Source organism: Maylandia zebra, linkage group LG9, assembly GCF_041146795.1.
Source record: "Maylandia zebra isolate NMK-2024a linkage group LG9, Mzebra_GT3a, whole genome shotgun sequence".
Lineage (NCBI taxonomy): Eukaryota > Metazoa > Chordata > Actinopteri > Cichliformes > Cichlidae > Maylandia > Maylandia zebra.
In genome coordinates, this window is record NC_135175.1 from 440,001 (window position 1) to 460,493 (window position 20,493).

Here is a 20,493-nt window from a genome sequence, read left to right on the forward strand (position 1 = left end):
CCACCTCAAGAAACCCTTCGTCTCTACTCCTATCCTATCACTACTGGACCTAACACACGCCAGTTCATCATGGAGGAGGATGCCTCCGACCCTGGGGTGGGAGCTGTGCGCTAGAAAGACCATGAAGGTAAGCTCCACCCCTGTGCTTACTACTGTTACTCCTGCAGAACATAACTATGAAGTAGGGGACCTGGGAACTCCTAGCCGTAATGCTTGTCTTGCAGGAGTGGCGGCACTGGCTCGAAGGAACTTCAAAAACATTCATCGTCTGGACCGATCATAAGAACCTGCCTATCTGCAGTCCGCCAATTGGCTAAACGCCCGACAAGCCACGTGGGCTCTGTTTTTCACCTGTTTCAACTTTTCCAACACTTACAGGCCTTGTTCACGCAACATAAAGCCCGACGGGCTCTCCCGGCAATTCTCGACCTCTGAAGACACTCCCAAGAATCCTGGATTCTCCCACGTACCTGCATCATGGGAGCGGTGACCTGGGAGACCAAATCAGCTATTTGGGAGGCTCAGTGGTTGGAACCTCACCCTGTACCCGGCCCACCAAGAGACTTTATGTTTCATCCTCTGTCCGGCCTCAGGTACTCCACTGGACAGATAATACCAAGTTCACCTGCCGTCCAGGGATTCACCAAACGATCTCCTTCCTTTAACACCTCTTCTGGTGAACACCGCTGGCCAAGGACACAAGGTAGTATGTTTCTGCCAGCACTACCTCAAAACAAGTCAAAGAGCTCTCCCCCCATTGGCCTGCTTCAACTTTTGCCAACCCCTGTACGACCGTGGTCACACATTGCCCTTGACTTCGTGACCGGTCTACCTCCCTATGCCAGGAACACGGTAATTTTAACTATCGTTGATTGCTTTTCTAAAGTGGCTCACTTTGTGGCCTTATCTAAACTCCCTACAGCCCAACTCGTCACGAACCACATCTTCCGGCTCCATGGGATCCTTTGGACATCATCTTTGACCGTGGCTTCAGTCCCTTACATTCATCATCTGCGCAGGTTTTGCTGCCTATGGAGGGCCACCTGAGCCGCTCTCCTTCCAACCAAGGAACAGAACAAGCAGCTGGCAGACCGACATCGGACCCTTGACCTCCCCATTAGCCCAGCAGAGGGCTAGTAGAATCTGGAAAGATTCTAGAAAACTGGCTCTCAACCCTCCTAACCCTGTTTCTGCCTGTCTGAAGTTAACTCGCAATATGCACATGCATGTTGTCTTCCAGCTCAAACCTTACCTCTCTAGTCCCATTGTGACTGGACACTCGAGCGAGTGTGTCGTGAGTGAGCGTCAGCATAGATTGCGAGTTGGACCTGTGGGTGACTGTCTTGGTGAAGAGCTTTTGGACGTGTTTCCCTTTCCTCGATTCCCTAGAGCCCTTTCCCCTTAGCCACTGTATAAAGCACCAGGTGTCACTCTGTAAATAAATCCACTTTAATCGTAACCCTTCAGAGTCCTGCAGTTTGAGTCCTGCATTTGCAATATGTTTCGAAGTAATGTAAGGTACTGCATGACCCTGATGAAGGCCACAAGCCGAAACGCGTTGGTCTATTATTAAAGTTGTTCATCTTCCCTCAAGTGTTGCTGGAGTTCCTGTTTTGTGAATACTCATCAGTTTTCACAGTCAGTCATAGTTTGTTTATAGTTTCATGTTTGCAGCTGCCTTCAGCCTGAATAAAGGCTCACTTTGTGTTGAAACCAGCTATACCTCTCTGCATCTGCTTTTGGGCCCATTCACAAAATACCCCAGCGCAGCCCACCGTGACAACTTCCAACATGCACAAACATTTGACCACACAGCATGCAGTTAATTTGCATGAATATAATGTCTTCTAGTGGTGAAGCCGACCTAAAGACCACCCAAATAGTCGTCTGATAGGTGAGCCACAGTCTTGTTTAGCCTCCCTGTATTCTAAGCAGGTACAGAGGATGGCTTTATCAATCCTTAAAAATGGTTCCCATCCTCTAAGGGGTGAATTTCAGCTTCTTTCCTCAGGACGGAGGTTTCTATTTCCGAGATGCAGGACAAAGCGTTATAAAAATAGCTTTGTCCCTGTTGCTGTCACTGAATTAAATAGGAACTGTTTTTGATTCGAAATATTAAAATTACTATATATGTGCCACAGTGAGCTTTATATATTTACTAGGTATGTGTGTTTTTTTAAAGGGATGCCAAATGCTGTCATTTTTCTGTAAAGCAAATTTACCTTGTCTTTGGGTATAAATAAAGTTACCTTGACCTTGATAGAACCGACAAGAGAATCGATAAGGAATTGAATTGATAAGTGATGTTGATAATGGAATCAGAATTCCAAAATTCGTATCAATTCCCATCCCTAGTTGGGACAAGGACAGAGAGCAAGTAAAATGTACTGAACCCACCTCTGGTTTCTCTGGCAGGGTTTGCTGGCACATGGTTTACTGAGGTGGCACGGGCCAAAGACAAACTGACTGTCCTTGAATCCCATACATCGAGCAACGCAGGCACTGGGATATGTCCGCCCATTAGAGGCACACACTGGAACAAAGCGGTCCTGGCAGCTACAGGGAAGACCTAGGGGAGGGCAGAGGGAGACAGAAACCACTATTTCACTGAGAAGCGTGACTTATATACAACCAAGAGTTAACAGAAAGCTAAAAGAAACAATTTGCTTTAAGGAAAATAACCTGTTAGGGTTGTATTCTAACCCATCATACTCTCCAAAGTAGAGGCAAACATCTCAGAATACTGGGGTTTAGTTCTGTCCATGCCTTGCTTTTTAACCCACCGGATGCAATTTTAGCAATCTAATCATAAACCCATATCTCTTTTTTTTTCTTTCCTTTTTTTGTGTCCCGTTTGGATCTTTAGCCATCAGAATTGTTGTCTTAAGGCCAAGAAAGATGCCAAGCGGATTTATTTTACCAAGTGGATCATCATGGCCTTGCCATATTGGTCCATTTGATTGACCTTTATTATAATTATGTATTTATTTTATTTTCAGTTCCTACAAACGGGACAGACATGACTGGGGGATAGGACAGGGAGAAAGAATGAAAGAAAGAGAGGGAGAGAAAGAAAACCAGAGGGGAGAAGAGACGGTGAGAAGGGGGGGAAGAAAGAAAGAAAAACAAACAAAACACCTGGATCACCTGTATGGAGAAAAATAAAAAACAGAAGAGAAAGCAAACAAAAAGAGCAACATAATAAAAACAGCACCATCACAATAAACTAGCTAGCAGTAGATAACAGTAGATACTAAATATTAAACGATATTGTGCAGCACGCAAGATAGACAGCGCACAGTGTGCTTTGAGGCAGCAGCCAAGAAAGCTGTAGTCCGCGTCTGTGAACACCCGTGTGTACACCTGTGTGCATACCTGTGTGGATCAGCATGCTTGTGTTCCAAAGGTTTGCGAACAGGCACACGCGGACACAGACGTGCATTTCCACCCCATATACACAACCAAATACTCGGCACTCACCCAACGTGTAGACAGACACAAATAGACACTGCACAGACAGTCGCACTCCCCAAACATACTCTATATCCCAGGTCCAGGTACCCCCGCCCTCAGAGGGGCAAGCCGCACCTAAACCCAGGAGATGTAACCCTTCTCTCTGGGGTGGAGGCAAGCGGACCACCTCCTTATCTGCAGTAGCGGGGAGGCCCCGCATCCCAGACCCCAGTCTGACGGCCAGCACCTCCTCCCAGCCCCCCAGCCCTGACGGCTAACAGAACCGGGGTGAGTGAAGACCTCAAACCTCCCTACGCCCGCTCATATGTAATGTTGCTGTGTGCTGTTCTAAAGTGCATTTAAAACTCAGGAGAGCATGGTACTAGCTTCCTCTCAGAGAGCAGCACAGCTCCTCCCGAAAACCCTTAGTGTCTACATGCATTTAAAATTGAGGGTAGGGCACCAGCGCCAGAGGTGGGTTGGAGTACACCGACCATCCTCTGGATGCTGTAAAATGTGCCCACCCCCAAGGCCCTATATGTATGTGTTATGTGAGAGTGTGAGTAATGTGGATGTCTAGGCTGCAGAATAAAATTGAGGCACAGGCGGCCAGAAGGGGACAGAGGGGGAGTGCCCCCCCTGCACCTTGGTGACATACCTGCACCCCAAGCCCTGCGTGTGTGGGTGGGTGTGGTAGAGCGGGAATAGGGAGGCAGCTGAGGATGGGGAGGGAAGAAAGGGAGGGGCAAGCGGCCCCTCCCTGGGGCCAGCTCCCCCGCTGACCCCAGTAGGCACCCTCACACTCTGGAACCCACCAGGGCAAGGGGGCCCAGGCCCATCCAGACCGGGGCCCGCAGCAGCAGCACCGCCCAGCCCCACAGAGTCCGGGGCAGCCCACCCGACTCCACCCCAGAGAAAACTGCACCCACCCCATCATCCAATCATCTCCCAAATTACACAAGACAATAGACACCCAGGTTGAGTTCATTCTCCACCTCTCCTATATCTCTCCCCCACCTGCAGAGTGAGCTCCTGTAGTGAGGAGACCACCTGCAAAGATATGACAACCTCCCCACCAGTTAGAGAGCCCCCTGGTTGGGCCGATGCACCTGAGGTGCATGTCAAAAGTGAATGTCACTCAGTTTGGCTCTTGCAAATAATTAGTAATGTTCTTAAATGTTAAACACCTCTAAAAACAACCCTTATCTCTTTAATTATTTTGGTGAAAAGTGAATTTAATTCATGTTGAAATAAGGCTACAACATTACAATACTTTCCAGAAGCACTGTATCACACATTTATTGGGAATATATAGTCCAGGTATACCTGATGAAGTTCAGATGGAAATAAATGTTATAATTTTATAAATGTACAAGCAGTAAGTGAGGCAGTTCGTAGGAATTGTATTTAATTATTTTTATTGTCTTTTTTTCCTTCAAGCCACATGATGCCCATTCAGGTGTGCAGAATTTTTGTGGTGAAAAATAGTCAGAAGCCACAACAGTTATGAAGAGGCTTTTATAAGGCTGTAAATTGCAAACTTTTCAAGGCTAAAAAAGTGGTATTTTAAACCTTTGTTTAGTTTTGTGCTTTGACATCGGCTTCCTGTTGGGCTCTGGATGTTACTGCGTGGAATATTCTTGGACAAGTGTGATTTTTCTTTTCTTCAACACTGAATTTGGGGATAATCCATCGTACATGTCTAACATGTTTTCATAACCAACAAAAGCCACTTTTATCTCTTATATTTAATAAAATAATATTGCATTAACCTGCCTCTCTGTGAATCGCTACCATACCATGGTGGAGGGGTTTGTCTGTCCCACGGATCCCAGGGGGTATGTTGTCTGGGGGCTGGCAAATTGGTCCTGGGTGAGGGACCAGACAAAGAGCGATTCAGAAGACCCTTATGAGAAAAACATCGAGGGAACAGTTTACCCTGCCCTGGATAGGGTTACCGGGGCCCCGCCCTGGAGCCAGGCCTGGGGAGGGTGCCCGAGGGCGAGTGTCTGGTGGCCGGGCCTTAGTCCATGGGGCCCGGCCGGGCACAACCCGAAAAGGGGACATGGGCCCATCCTCCCGCAGGCCCACCACCCACAGGAGGCGCCATAGGGGTCGGGTGCATTGGAGGCCCTGGCGGACTGATCCCCGGCTGCCAAGACTGGCAATAGGGACATGGAATGTCACCTCTCTGGTGGGGAAGGAGCCTGAGTTAGTGCGTGAGGTTGAGAGGTACCGGCTAGATATAGTCGGGCTCACCTCTACGCATGGCTTGGGCTCTGGAACCAGTCTCCTGGAGAGGGGCTGGACTCTGTCTCAGTCTGGAGTTGCTCCTGGTGAGAGGCAGCGGGCTGGGGTGGGTATTCTAATATCCCCTCGGCTTTTTGCCGGTATATTAGGGTTCTTCCCGGTGGATGAGAGGGTTTGTTCCCTGTGCCTTAGGGTCGGGGAACGGGTCCTGACTGTCATCTGCGCTTATGCGCCGAGTGGCAGTTCAGAGTACCCAGCCTACTTAGAGTCTCTGGGTGGGGTGCTGGAAGGTGCTCCACCTGGAAACTCTGTTGTCTTTCTGGGAGACTTCAATGCTCACGTGGGTAACGACAGAGAGACCTGGAGGGGTGTGATTGGGAGGAATGGCCTCCCTGACATGAACCCAAGCAGTTCTTTGTTATTGGACTTCTGTGCAAATCACAGTTTGGCCATAACGAACACCATGTTCAAACATAAGAGTGTCCATAAGTGGACGTGGCAGCAGGACGCTCTAGGCCGCAGGTCGATGATCGATTTTGTAATCGTATCAGCAGACCTGCGACCATATGTTCTGGACACTCGGGTAAAGAGAGGGGCTGAGCTGTCAACTGATCACCACCTGTGCAGCCATCCGGGAGTGGCTCAGAGTAGAGCTGCTGCTCCTCCACATCGAAAGGAGCCAGCCAAGGTGGTTCGGGCATCTGACAAGGATGCCTCCTGGGCGCCTCCTGGATGAGGTGTTCCAGGCATGTCCCACCGGGAGGAGGCCCCGGGGCAAACCCAGGACACGCTGGAGAGATTATATCTCTCGGCTGGCCTGGGAACGCCTTGGTGTTCCCCCGGATAAGCTGGAGGAGGTGGCTGGGGAGAGGGAGGTCTGGGCTTCTCTGCTTAGGCTGCTGCCCCCCCGACCCGGCCCCGGATAAAGCGGATGAGTATGGATGGATGGATGGATTAACCTGTAGTTCATTATCAGAAATGTCCAAACTCTATTGAAACACTAACCAGTAAAGTGTCGATGACTGTCATCTGTGTATCCAGAGCTGAGACACTCTTTAGTGGAGCAGACGGTCTCACCAGCAAAGCAGTAACAGTTGTGGCAGTCGGTCTTGAAAGAGGTCCCATGGCCTGTCGGTAACACATATCGACCAAAAACATGTTAGAAAGTTGCTGAACTGAATGTGCAAGATTCATCGCTCAGATTTCACAGTGTAACCACAACCAGGAGTTCAGTTACATTAATAGTGTATCTGTAGTACCCATTGCTACCAGTGACACTTGGAATAAGTCAACAGCACTCACCAACTCATCACTGTGCTCAGACCGTAGACTGAAGTGCATTATTGTAGAGCTGGGCGATATAAGATTTTTTCATATCACGATATATTTTTTTCATTTCAGGCGATAACGATATCTATCACGATATAAGCCAAATAACTATATTTGTAAGATTTAAATGTGCCGTTGCTCACAGGTAAAATGTGAAATAATCAGCAGCTTGTTTTTATTTAAATATTTATTTCCCATAATAAGTTCAACAGGGTAGATGTACTTAAGGAACATGAGACTTTTTCAGATAAATAAAGGCAAATATTGCAAACTACACAAAAGGCAGCCGCTAAAGCGTTTAAGTTTCAAAATAGAACAAACGAAACAGACTAAACTGTCAATTCCACTTAGAAACAAAATATTAATTCTAAAAATAAATCTTAGTTTGTTTTACAGAAGAACAGACAAAATTGACTAACTTTTGTCAATATCAAAGAGATTGAGCATGCACCAGTTTATTGTATTTCCAGACTTGCTTTCGGCACAATTTACAGTGCTCTGTTTTTTGTCAGACTTGAAATAGCCGAAATACTTTTACACTACGGAACTTCTATGGCTCTTCCATTCGACAATCTCTCCGGCGTTGGAACCATCATCTGTTTTCTCTTCGGTAACCTTCGGTCACGCTCTCGGTTGATTTTTCTCTAGTCGGCACACTCATTTCCTCCATTACCCGCTGGCTGCTTCCCAAACAAATACACATGTGCGGCTTGGCACTTGTGCTGTACGTAACAAGTCACGTGACGTGACGCTGCGGCTGTGATTGGTTCGGCTCTGCGCTACTTAATTTGGATTGGCTGTTCTTTTTTTTTTTTTAAGAGGACAAGAGCGGCGAGGTCTATCGCAATAGTCTAATTTTTCTATCGAGAAAAAGTTATTTCGCAATACATATCGTTATCGTTCTATTGCCCAGCTCTACATTATTGTAACCTTATGTTTGCATTCTAACGCGTTCAACACTGAACTTTGTATAGGTTAGTAACATTAACATGAATGACAATTAACACTGCTAATTAGTAGTAAGCAGACGTGGAAAGTAACTAAGTAAAAATATTTCATTACTGTACTTTAGCAGAATTTTCAGGTATGTGTACTTTACTTCAGTAGTTCTGATAACTTTGTACTTTTACTTCCTACATTTTCAAACAAATATCTGTACTTTGTAGTCCTTGGAGTACACATTGACAATAAACTGGACTGGGCTAAAAACACCACAGCACTTTACAGGAAGGGCCAGAGTCGTCTCTATTTTTTGAGGCGACTGAGGTCCTTCAACATCTGCCAGAAAATGCTCAGGATTTTCTATGAGTCTGTTGTGGCCAGTGCGATCCTCTATGCTGTTGCATGCTGGGGGAGCAGGCTGAGGGCAGCAGATGCCAACAGACTTAATAAACTGATCCGTAAGGCCAGTAATGTTGTGGGGATGGAGCTGGACACCCTCAAGGTGGTGTCGGAGAGGCGGATGCTGTCCAAGATAAAGACAATGTTGGATAACACCTCCCACCCACTCCATGACATGTTGGTCAGTCACAGGAGCTCGTTCAGTGAGAGACTGAGATTACCGAAAAGCACCACTGAACGACACAGGAAATCATTCCTGCCTGTGGCCATCTCCCTGTACAACGCATCCACTTAACACACTGTTTGCTGCTACAACTACACATGTTTCTTTTCCAAATATTTATTTATGAGTGACTTATGTATGTATGTATGTATGTATGTATGTATGTATGTATATATATGTATATATTGTACTATTCTTAGTTAGTGTATTGTCTGTCTTGTCTTAATGTTGGTTTATAATGGAGCACTGTAACAAAAAATAATTTCCCCCAGGGATCAATAAAGTATTCTGATTCTGATTCTGATTACATTTTCAAAACAGGCTGGTTACCTTAGGCTTAATGAATTCTAAGTTATTATTTCGTTGCTGTGGGCCTTCATACATCGAACCGATTTGAGCCTAAACACCAGGGGATGTTGCATGAAAACAGATGACATGTGCCAAAGCCAGGGGTTAAAGTGGCAGTGTAGCTAGCCCTACAGAAGGCAAGCATAAAGTGACTGATGCTTTTTAAGTAGCAGGTCATTTCAAATGCAGCTTTTCTATCAGCAAACTCACAAACTGTTTGTGTTGTCTTCACAAGGAGAGAGAAGAATGAGGGCTAACTTTACTCAGAGATGAAGAAAAATAGGGTTAGCTTTAAAGGGCTGCTCAGTGGTATTTAATAAACTATAAATGCAAAGACTGCATGTAAGCCCTTGTTTTTAAATGGGTCTGTACATGTGACACTGATTTGTTTTGTTTCACAATATGAAAAAACTCAAACTGAGGCAGACTAACTGTGTTATTTAAAGGCTGCATGAAAATCCTCTGCAGGTTAGTGTCAGATAAACAGGTTAGTTCACTGCACTGTGATGGGTTCAAATTAAAGAACAGTGGCAGTGGGTTCATGGTCACAGTTAGCGTACATCATGTGCAGCAGAGATTCATATACATTTTAGCTGATGATGCTGATATTCATTCACTGAATTCCACCTTCATACCAACTTTATATGAACTAGAAAAAAGACAGGATAAACAGTGTACTGTGAGTGTACTGTGACCAGGTGTGCCATGGAAGACTATCTGGGTCCACCTGATTAGATTAGTAAGCGACTGGCATGAGTCACGGGAGGACAGTACATAGCAATAGATAAATATGTGAAAAAGTAGTCAGTCTGACCTTGGTCCTGGAGAAAACTCCGAGCTAGATGAAGGCCCTAGCATGAGCAGTGGTCAGGAGAAAGCACAAAAGGTACACTGGGGACAAACTGAGCCAATTCTGCTCTGACTGTTATGCAGGGAAATCTTATCAATGTCCTTTTTGTGATATTTTTGTTTGGTGGTGTGCCGTGGGATTTTTGTAATGTGAAATATCTACCGTGGCTCCAAAAGGTTGGAAAACACTGACGTAGAGGATGAACTCGTGAACCATCTGCTTCCACCTTGTTGAATTCAGGTGTGTACATCCACAGAGAGCAGTGAAGAAGAAAATCTACTGGAGCTCTTAATAAAAATAATTGTGAGTTATGATTCTTTCCCCACACTGAGCCACAACAACTGATTTTAGGGTTCCCCACCTGGTGAATTTAATTTTCCTTCTCTTTCTTCTGATTTAAGCTGAATCATTACGATAACACTGTGAGGCTCAGTTAGCTTCAAATGTCCTCCAAAGCTTATCTTTTGCTTTCTTACACTGAGCATATTTCAGAGTCTGTACTTTTTTACTTTTACTTGAGTAAAGAAGTTGAATGAGTACTTCAACTTTTACAGGAGTAATTTTTAACACTAGTATCTATACTTCTACTTAAATACAGAATATCCATACCTTTCCCAACTGTTAGTAAGTAATGTTACTGGGCCTGTGGAGGCAGTGGAGCTGCCAGAGACCAGCCGTAGTGAGACAGCTCCTTACACAACAGAACCAGCTTTGACCCTGATCAGATTTGCACCCTTTCTTTTAGATCCACTGTAGCCATGGAGGCAGTGGAAAGTAAAGATCTTGGCTCTATCAAAGGGATAGCAGCTACCCACTGGTACAGATATAAGGATTACTCCTAAGTCACAATCAAAACTCAAGAAGGAGAAGCCTTCACTGTTCACATCATCTCAGTGGATAGAAACACAAAGTTCATCGGAGTAGATACAAAGACTTTTGTTTTAGAACGTGCTCTGTGCACTGCAGAGGTTGGAAGCCTCAACACTGACGTTTACTGGAAACCTACACACAAAGACAAGTGTCTACTGTTTGACTACCACCAGGATCAGGACCCTGCAACTGCAGGAAGAAAACATTCCCTCTAAGGCAGAAGGGAAAGAAAAGGAACATGCTCTTAAAACATGTGGTTATATTAACTTGGATAAACACAAAGAAACTCAAAGTTTTTCCTCAGCACATCCCATTGCACTTCAGACTCACTCCCAGTTAAAAACTGGTTTTTCTCAAACTCCCACACAAGCTAAGCAGCAAACTGTAATCTGTGTGTGGCAGGGGTGTGGTCTTTAGCTCTGCTGCAGTGGGACGGTGGTGCAGTGGGTTCAAAGGGCAGTGCCATGGAGGCTGAGGGCCAGGTGGAGGTAGTCAGGCTGATAATCTCTCTTCCCTTTTTAGTGTCACCGGGGACAGAGACAAGAGAGAATTGTGGGTTCAGCTGAAAAGCTGACCATGCCAGAGATGTTTGGTGCTGAACCATTCTGTGTGTGTGCGCCTAAATAAAAGTGGCAAAACAGCCAATTAATGCCATGTCGGGATTGAACCATTCACAGTGGTGCCCAAATCCAGGCTCGATGTCCAGCCCTTAGTCCACGCAGCTGCTTCAGCTCCTGGCTCAAATGCTGATGCACCGTGAGCAAGCTTAGCGGCAGACGCAGGTGTTGGAGAGGGTGGATGGAGCCACCCCGATGCACCGGATGGCGGAGGGCAACAACCTGCAGGTCTTTTTGGAGACCTTCCAGGCCACAGCAGAGGCATGTCAGTGGCTTGCCACTGAGTAGGCACGGTGGCTGCTTCCACTGCTGTCTGGAGGGTCTCCCACGGCGTCTCTGAGCCTACCACCAACGTACCGAGGTAGCTTTAGGGAAATTCACAGCGCTGTGCTGGATTGTTTGGGCCTCTCCTCGAAGTATCATTAACTGCAGTTCTGGGCCAGTCAGATGATGGGGAGGACTGTGGAGGGGCTGCCAGGGGATATGCCACGATGAGAGTGGAGACTGCAGTCACGCTAGCAGAGGAGCACCTGGCCATGGGGGCAGAGGGAGCATGGAGTAGCAGCCCGCCGGCCACCAGCACTGCAACACACATACACATCCATTCTTGGTCACACCATGGGTTGGCAATAATGACTATGAAGTCAACATCGGCAGGGGAAGAGCCACACAGGTATATCACCTCAACCTCCTTAGAGGATGGCGAGAGGCTGAAATCACTTCTCCAATGAGCCTGGTGAAGGACAGAGATGAATTGAGCTGAACATAAACAGCAAATTGTTCAGAAGGAATTGGCAGAGATGCTGAAAATGGGAGTAATAGAAGAGTCACACAGAGCTTGGTGTAGCCCCATAGTTCTGGTCATGAAGAAAGGTGGGTCTATATGGTTCTGTGTCGTCTACCTACAAGGTGAACAAGGTGTCACGGTTTGATGCCTACCCCATGCCCCGGCTTGATGAACTCCTGGACTGGTTAGGCACCACTCAATTTTTTTACGACACTGGATTTAACCAAGGGCTATTGGCAGATTCCCTTGTCTGCAGAGTCCAAGGAAAATCATTCTCCACTCTGCACGGTTTGTACCAATTTGTCTCTCTTCCATTTGGCTTGTTCAGAGCCCCTGCCACTGTCCAGTGCCTCACGGACCAGGTGCTGGCGCCGCCTGCACCTGGTCACACCTGCTGCATATTCTGCTGCCTACCGGGCTGATGTGATCATCCACAGGAACACCTGGGCAGAGCATGTGCAGAGGGTGGGCACGGTCCTGCATTCCCTGAGGCAGGCAGGGCTCACGGCCAACCCAAAGAAGTGCGCAGTTGGACTGAGGGAGGTACAGTATCTGGGGTACCACTTGGGAGGCAGGCAGGCGCATCCACAGGCGGAGAAGACAGCCACCATTGGATCCTGCCCGTGCCCCAAGACCAAAAAGTAGGTGAGGTGGTTCCTGGGGCTGGCTGGGTACTATCGCCGGTTCGTGTCCGTGTTTGTGTCCAAGATCTGGCTCAGCGGTGCGTTTGTGCCGTTGAAAAAGGCTCTCTGTGGGGAGCTGCTGCTCAACACACTTAACTTTTGCCTCACTTTCATCCTGCAGACAGATGCCTCAAACAGAGGGCTCTGGCCAGATGCGGCCCAAGCCTCAGTCGGGCAGTGGGTCGGTGTGGCAGGGGTGTGGCCTTTGGCTCTGCTGCAGTGTAGGAGGGGTGGGGGAGGGAGGCTGAGGTCCAGGTGGAGGCAGTCAGACTGATGAACTCTCTTCCCTTTTTAGTGTCGCCAGAGATTGGAGACAAGAAAGAAGTGTGGGGTCAGCTGAAAAGCTGACCATGCCAGAGATATTTGGTCGAACCATTTTGTGCAAGAGTGTGTGTGTCTGAATTAAATGAAAACAGCCAATTAACGCCATGCCGGGTCTGAATCGTTCACACCATGCAGTGCAGCACAGAATGCTCAGACCTCTACAATGGAGAAACCAAACAGCTGCTCCATAAACGTATGGCAGAACATAGAAGAGCCACCTCTGACAGGACAAGAGTCAGCTGTACATCTGCACTTAAAAGATACAGGCGAGGATGCTAATGTTCACATTTTGGACCAGAGGAGAGAGAGGCCATCTATGTTGTTGTAAGCCACCTCCTCTGTTGAACGACAGTCACTGAACAGAAGGGTGGGTAATGACACCAACTGTCAGCCACCTACGGTGCAGTCTTCAGATCCCTTCATCAGGCCTCCAGCTCACCTTGAAAGAGTTTGCAGCCAAGTATGAGGAGGCAGGAATGAGAATTAGCAATGCATCAAGATAATTATTGTTGAGCTTCTTAAAATTGGGAGATATGTAATAGAAATGGCAGTTAATGCAGTACTTCTGTTAAATCCCATGAATGAAAGGTGAAAGCCTTCACTTCAAAAACATCTGGATTGTTTGATTTAAAATCTTCTTTCCTCGTATGCAGAGGCAAAATTACTAAAAGAATTGCTTCATTGTCCAAATGCTTAAAAACTAACTGTATACTATAAGAATTGTATGTCTTTAAGAGTCCTACTCTTCCTCTGTCCTCCTACTATGCAGGGCTTGCTGGTGTCCATGCAGGGCATCTCCACACAGTTCTCCAGTCGCCCACTGGGACCACAGCTGCACACCTCGAAGCAAACCGTAGGATCAGTGCGCGTAGGCACTTGGATACGAGCATCCTGTTGCACCAAGAACTCAGAGGCTTCACCCATTTTGCAGCCTGAAAACATAAAAACAGACTTCAGCCTCTTGAATGTGAATAATGTGAAGCTGCAGAAACGGACTGTAGTTTGTCTTACCTGGCACACAGAGGTATGGCTGACAGTTTAGCTCATCGAGGCAGCCCTTCCTGTTCACCTGGCATATGTGGTTGCTTGGACAGGGGTTAGGATTGCATGGATGGATAACCTCCTTAACAGTGTTGCTGCCTAGGGAGCTGGGTGCTTAATGGTGTGTGGAAAAGGAAAGTACCATTAATGCTTTCTGTTTTTAAGAATGTGAATATGTGTTTTCAAAAGAAAAGTCTCATCAGGAGAAAAGAGACCTAATGCAAATCTACTATGAATTCTAATACGTAGCATATAGAGGCTCGATGTCCAGCCCTTAGTCCTATGTAATGGAAAGACAGTTCCAGCTGAGCCTGACTCTGTCTTTCCATTAAATAGGACACATGTGCTTATTGATCAGATCATTCAGTAACTTCAAATATAATAAGTGTTGGGACAACTGTTGTTGTAAAAAAGGTCTACATGAACTTCAAATTAAAAGCTGAAACTATTAGAGACCATTTTTGGCATGAACTGGATGCTCTAACATCCATGATTTGGGACTAGGAGCCAAAGACTGACAAAACAACTACAGAAAATTGCTGCACATTCTACTGTGCATGTGTATAATGTATGCTTTTTTATTGTATAAAGCAACGCGTGAATCTATTTACATTTGTACCATATCATCAAAACTAGCCTTAAGCTGAAGGTAATTAAAGAAAAAAAAAGCAACTCAGTCATCTTGGCTACTGGTAACGTCAGGGGCACAGACGCTTGTGTTTTAGGCATCATTTCTGTTAAGAATAACTGAACTACACCATTAGCTTGGCTAATGTTCCCAGTGTGCAGACAAACAATAACAATAATTAAAATAATAATAATAATGATAATAACTCTTTCAGTTTCTTGTTTTCAGTGCATTACCTTGGCAACAGGAAACAGCGACACAGAAAATGTCAAACACTAGTGACTGTAATCACTGAAAGGCCCATTTTGAAACCACTGAGCATTGGATCGGGATGATAATATTTCTTTAAGTCTGCTGTGTTACAAGCAGCAACGTGTTTGCTAAAATGTTATTCAAAACAACATTGTAGGATGTACTGTATCCACCAGCTTCTGAGCATCTGTGCTCTGCTGCCCTCTAGTGGCAAACTCAATTGATTTTTCAAAAGTTTTTCTTTTGTTATTGAATTACAAGACTGCATCTGTTTCATTTACAGCTGATCCCTTCTGTTTCTGTATAATGCAAACAAACGCTGGAGTAACCTGACTCACTAAGGTATCTGTAGAGAGGGATGCAGTGTTCAGGGTCATCAATAGGCGACAGGAGCTCACAGATCCTCTCTGGTGTTTGTCCTTCGTGAAAACGTTTTGTATCTCCACACTGGGTCAGGATATCCACACAATCTGATCTGAAGACAGATAAAACAAATAGAACAGCTGGTACGTACAAGACAAGAAAAGACAACAATACTTTATTTGTTCGAGATTTTAAAATGATTTAGTTAAAGTCAGTAAAAACATTCTAAATAAACTAAAATATGTGTGAAGTTTGCATGTTCTTCCCGTGCTTGCCTGGGTTCCCTCTGGCTTCCTCCCACAATCCAAACACATTCAGTTAGTGGGGTTAGGTCAATCTAAACTGAATCTGAGTGAGTGTGAATGGTTTTATTTCTCTCTGTGTTCGCCCTTCATTAGGCTACCTGTCCCCGCCTCTTGCCCTATGGTAGCTGGGGTAGGCTACAGCCCCCCGCGACCCTGATAAGGATAAGTGGAAGAGAATGGATGGATGACAAGAGGAATATCCCAAGGTAACACTGAACCCGAATTCTAAATAAAATAAAGTGGGTACAAGTTTAAACAAAATACAAAGTAACAATGCTGTGTAACATTTTTTTCTTGTCACATCAGCTGATGGCCTCCAGCTTGCACTGAGGTGGTTCACAGCCAAGCTGAAGTGGCAGATATCACATTTAGTGCCTTTAATACTGAAGCCATGGTTTTTTTGGCCAGAAGGGGGAGTTGTTCCCACTCTGGGGTCGGGATGAGTTGCTGCCCCAAGGAGAGGATAATAAAAGTATCTCAGGGGCAGAGGGGAGTGGGAGAAGGACAGACGAACTAGTGTCACGTCTGCTGTGATGCAGAGTGTTAATCAATTTACAAAGCAGGTAACAGCTGACGGCACGCCACACACACAGCCGCCATCTTTATTCAACACAGGTGCGATAGGGTGAGGGGTTAAGTCATTGAGGACTCACATTCGTTTCTTATTGGTTGTATTATGACAGAGCTTTACATTCATTATAGATATAACAGAGAGAAGTACAACAACAGTCATGTGAAGGTGAGAGGAGACCTACTTGCATATAACGCTCCCTCTGGACCTGCTGTGGCAGGGTTTGATCTGCAGGGCGCAGGCCACAGCCTTCCACATGTGGGGCTGACACTTCCTAATGTCCAGCACAGGGATGTTCATGAAGGGCATCTTAATTGTACCATTAGACCACAGCTTGATGTCATTCATGGCACCCTGGTCTGACTGGATGTTACAGCTGCGAAACAGCTCCGTCGGCCTGTGGACAGACACAGAAACACAACAGGAAGTCAATGAGCTGTTCAGCGGTGCACGTGCAGCAGCTCCCACAGAGGGAGCCAGAGATCCTCTGAGAAACGTCACACAGGTTTTCCCTTCTTGACCACATCAGGAATCGTCTGTGGAGTCTGATTGGTGGGTTTAGTCTCAAGTGAGTCAGCTAATTGGTGGTTTAAAATACCGACGGTTCCACAGGGAAGGTTCTGGGTGTGGTTCTATCACTCTGTGTGTGTGGGGATTCTGTAACCATCATGGCCAACTTAGGTTTGACTTCCAAAGCAAAACTAAATGTGGTAATGCACGGGGTCAGGCTAACAGGAGCTTAGTCCATGCAGGAGTGCAGCAGTACAGAGTCAGGCTTTTCCATCGTTTTCTGACAGAGTTCTCTGAGAGGAATTTATTCTTAATGTGGCAAATATCAGTGGAAGTCTGCACTGTGGTTGCTGCGTAAAAGAGTGCAGTTTGAAATCTCCACAGGTACTGATACAGCTCTGCTGCTGTGGACGGCCAGCATCTCCTGGGTCTTCCCCTATCAGCCTCTGCGTCTCATTATTGCAGTGTCACATCCTGACACACACACACGCACACAGAGTAAAATAGTGTTTTTTCTGTGTGTGTGTGTACCTCCCTGTGTGTGTTGGTGCTGTGTACAGAAGCAGCATTCCTCTCTTTTTCTGTCTCCCGTTTCCTTTTCCTGTTTCTCTGCTTTCTTCTCTTATCTTTCATCAGTCTGGCGTTGACCCCGCCTGCTCCAGCATAACATCCACAAGACAATAATATGAATAAAAAAATAAAACAAAAGCATAAACCAGAAAAAAGCCTCCTAGCCTCTACCACTGCGCCTACACTGGTTGAACTACCTTCCTGATATTTATACTTATTGCTGTGAGTAAAACAACCAGAAGAGTCTGTTCAGTGACAGGTTGCTTCTCCCAAAGACAAGAACTAACAGACTTAAAAACTCCTTTGTCCCACACGCCATCAGACTGTTTAACTCCTCCCTGGAGGGGAGAGGGAGGGGAAACAGGAGGACAAAGGAGGGAACAACTAAGCTGTAGTGCCTCTTCACCTCACTGTGCAATACCTTTTGTGCAATACTTTTGTAAATAGTCAACGGTGCAATAGACTCAATACTTGAAATGTGCAATTCACTTGTATTTTTATTTTTATTCCTATTTATTCTATTTATCCCCTTCGTATATTTTATTTATATTGTCTCTGTATTTATATATATGTGTGTGTGTATAAATCTGTAACTTCTGTCGGTGCTGTGCTTTTTTGGAAATCGAATTTCCCAGAGGAACCCACCCGAGGGATTAATAAAGTTCTATCTTATCTTATCTTATCTAAAAGACAGGCTGCAAAGTGTTATAAAAGTGTTATAGTGCCTTTTCTAGTGCTGTTATATTTTTAAATAAAAAAAGAGGTTCAGATACAGCCACTTAAAATTTCTAGCTGCTCTGTGTCAGGTCCACGATGGAGCTTGGGGGTGTTGCACACTCACAATCACCCACAAAAAAAAACAGTTATGGTGGGGGGAAGAGAGTATTGACAGGTGTCCTTATCCTGCAGATGAAATAGGTAGCCAACTGACATGTCAGGCTGTGTCAGGGCTATCTGACCAACAAGGAGAGTGATGGAGTGCTGGTGGTCTAGCCTGCACAGTCACCTGACCAGTGGAGATGGTTTGGGATGAGATGGAGCGCACAGTGAAGGCAAAAGGACCAACAAGTGCTCAGCATCTCTGGGAACTCCTTCCAGACTGTTGGAAACCATTTCAGGTGACGACTCATGAAGCTCATGGAGAGAACGCCAAGAGTGAGCAAAGCAGGAATCAAAGCAAAGGCTGGATGTTACAAAGAATCTCAAATATCAAACGTTCTGAGTTAATTCATACTTTTTTGTTTGTGTTCATTCATAGTTTTGATGCCTTCAGTGAGAATCTACAATGTAAACAGTCATGAAAATAAAGAAGAACCATTAAATGAGAAGGTGTGTCCAAACGTTTGTGCTTACAGACTGATCACATGTGCGACACACCAAAACAAGTTTAAAGGATCTATGATGTCATTGATACCAGTGAAGAACAAAACCGTAACAGCTAATTATAGACCCATATGCCCAAAATATGTTGATCGGAAAATACTGTCAAAAACTCTTAGCAGTGAGGTTAGAGAAGCTGGTAATTATTCATGAGATCAGGTTTCACGCAGAACAGGTCTGCAGCTGGTAACACGAGGACGGCCTGGAAGAGCTGCTGCCGTGTCTGTAGATGCCACCGAGCCGCACCTTAGTTAGACTGGAAATGAATAAAAATGCATCGTACGTTTTAAATTAAATGAACTGATACTTTAAAAGCAACGTATATATTTAATTAATTATTACAAGTTTTAATGAATTCATGACACAACAAATTATTTAATGATGAACTTGATTTATTTTGGCAGTCATGGCCCTCCATAATACTATCGTGGGAGATAGGACTTGTGCTCAGTTCAGCCCAGTTTGCAGTGGACAGTCTGCTGCCAACCTTACTAAACCGTGATTCATTAAATCTTCTCCCAGCTGCAGAAATACAGTCATGCACGACTTTTAGTCACAAAAATGAAAATGCACCAACAGTAATTACTGCCAGCAGCAGAAACAAATGGTGTTGCACTGGTGCAGCCCACTACGTCTCAGTCTTCCTACATTTAGTCTACAATACAAACTATCCAGCTGTGGCTGCTTGGCTCTTCTATCCTATGGAAGTGCAGTATGACAACGTGGGAAGGTATTTCTGTTATGTTTGTATTTGTCAGGCTGTCAATAACAACATCTGGACAGCCATACTTGGATATGCAAAATAAAGTAAAACATCCAAAAGTTTGGATCACCAGTAAAACCAATGAAATACTTTTTTTGTATCTAGTATTTATAAACATATAAAATCACTTGGAAATAACTTTTCATCATGTACTTCCTGTTTTTGAAACGCTCTGTGTGTGGGCTTCACAACAGGAGACACTGTGTACAAATAACACACACTATACTGCAAACACACATATGAACCTGAGCGACAGCCTGTTCTTACTCAAACTTAAGAAACAAATGAAGCTAAAAACGTCTTTTTTATATTTTCATGTTATTAATTACATAATTATTCAGTTTAAATTGAAGGGGACCTTTAAGTCAGAAGCTATGTTTCTTGAATTCTCCCAGAGTGGCCCCATTTCACTTCATCCACCATCCCATTCACACACCACTGTGTGTCTGTCTATTCATACATTTGTGTCTCCATTTCAGAACCCACAGGGTCTATTTATACACATTTTCTTTCATACAAGAACTCAGAAGCTCAAACTGCAGAGGAGGCTGTTCTACGTGGACCACACTCAGCAGTTTAACAGAGGTAAAGCGCTGCCTGAGGACATGCTCTCCCACACTACTGTGGAATAATCTCACTGGCTTACACCACTGATGGTGGCTCTTTGCCTCAAGTTCAACACGGTCCACTCAGTTCCTGCCCGAATGTGAAAATGACCCAGATACCATGACAGGACGTTTCTTTCTTGACCCTTTACTCCCAGTCACATTTATGGCAGCAGTTAATAAGTTGCTTAGTTAACTAATAATTAATGAACTCATTTAGTTAGACAATATTCTGTGGTTATCTGATTTTTAACAAAACAGCGAACACGTGGCCAGGACATGGCCTCCATCGTGCACCAAGGTCTTTCTATTCTACTTCTGGTAACTGGAGGGGAGTTTGTTTGGTGCTCTTATACAACTGATAAAACAGATTATTTGACATCAGTTTATTGATTATCCATCTGCTCGATCCCTGACCGCCTCAGTCTGC

General features: G+C 45.3%; 1 protein-coding gene across 1 annotated transcript in view; it reads right to left on the reverse strand.

Annotated features, from left to right (window-relative positions):
- The window catches only part of reck (reversion-inducing-cysteine-rich protein with kazal motifs), an 87,510-nt gene that overhangs the window by 19,887 nt on the left and 47,130 nt on the right, over positions 1-20,493 (reverse strand). The window contains exons 11-16 of the mRNA XM_014410977.4: positions 16,420-16,632; positions 15,335-15,471; positions 14,087-14,230; positions 13,819-14,007; positions 6,709-6,831; positions 2,398-2,569 (exon numbers count right to left, since the gene is read on the reverse strand). Of these exons, the coding sequence (XP_014266463.2) occupies positions 2,398-2,569; positions 6,709-6,831; positions 13,819-14,007; positions 14,087-14,230; positions 15,335-15,471; positions 16,420-16,632 (978 nt within the window). The remainder of the gene's footprint in view (positions 1-2,397; positions 2,570-6,708; positions 6,832-13,818; positions 14,008-14,086; positions 14,231-15,334; positions 15,472-16,419; positions 16,633-20,493) is intronic.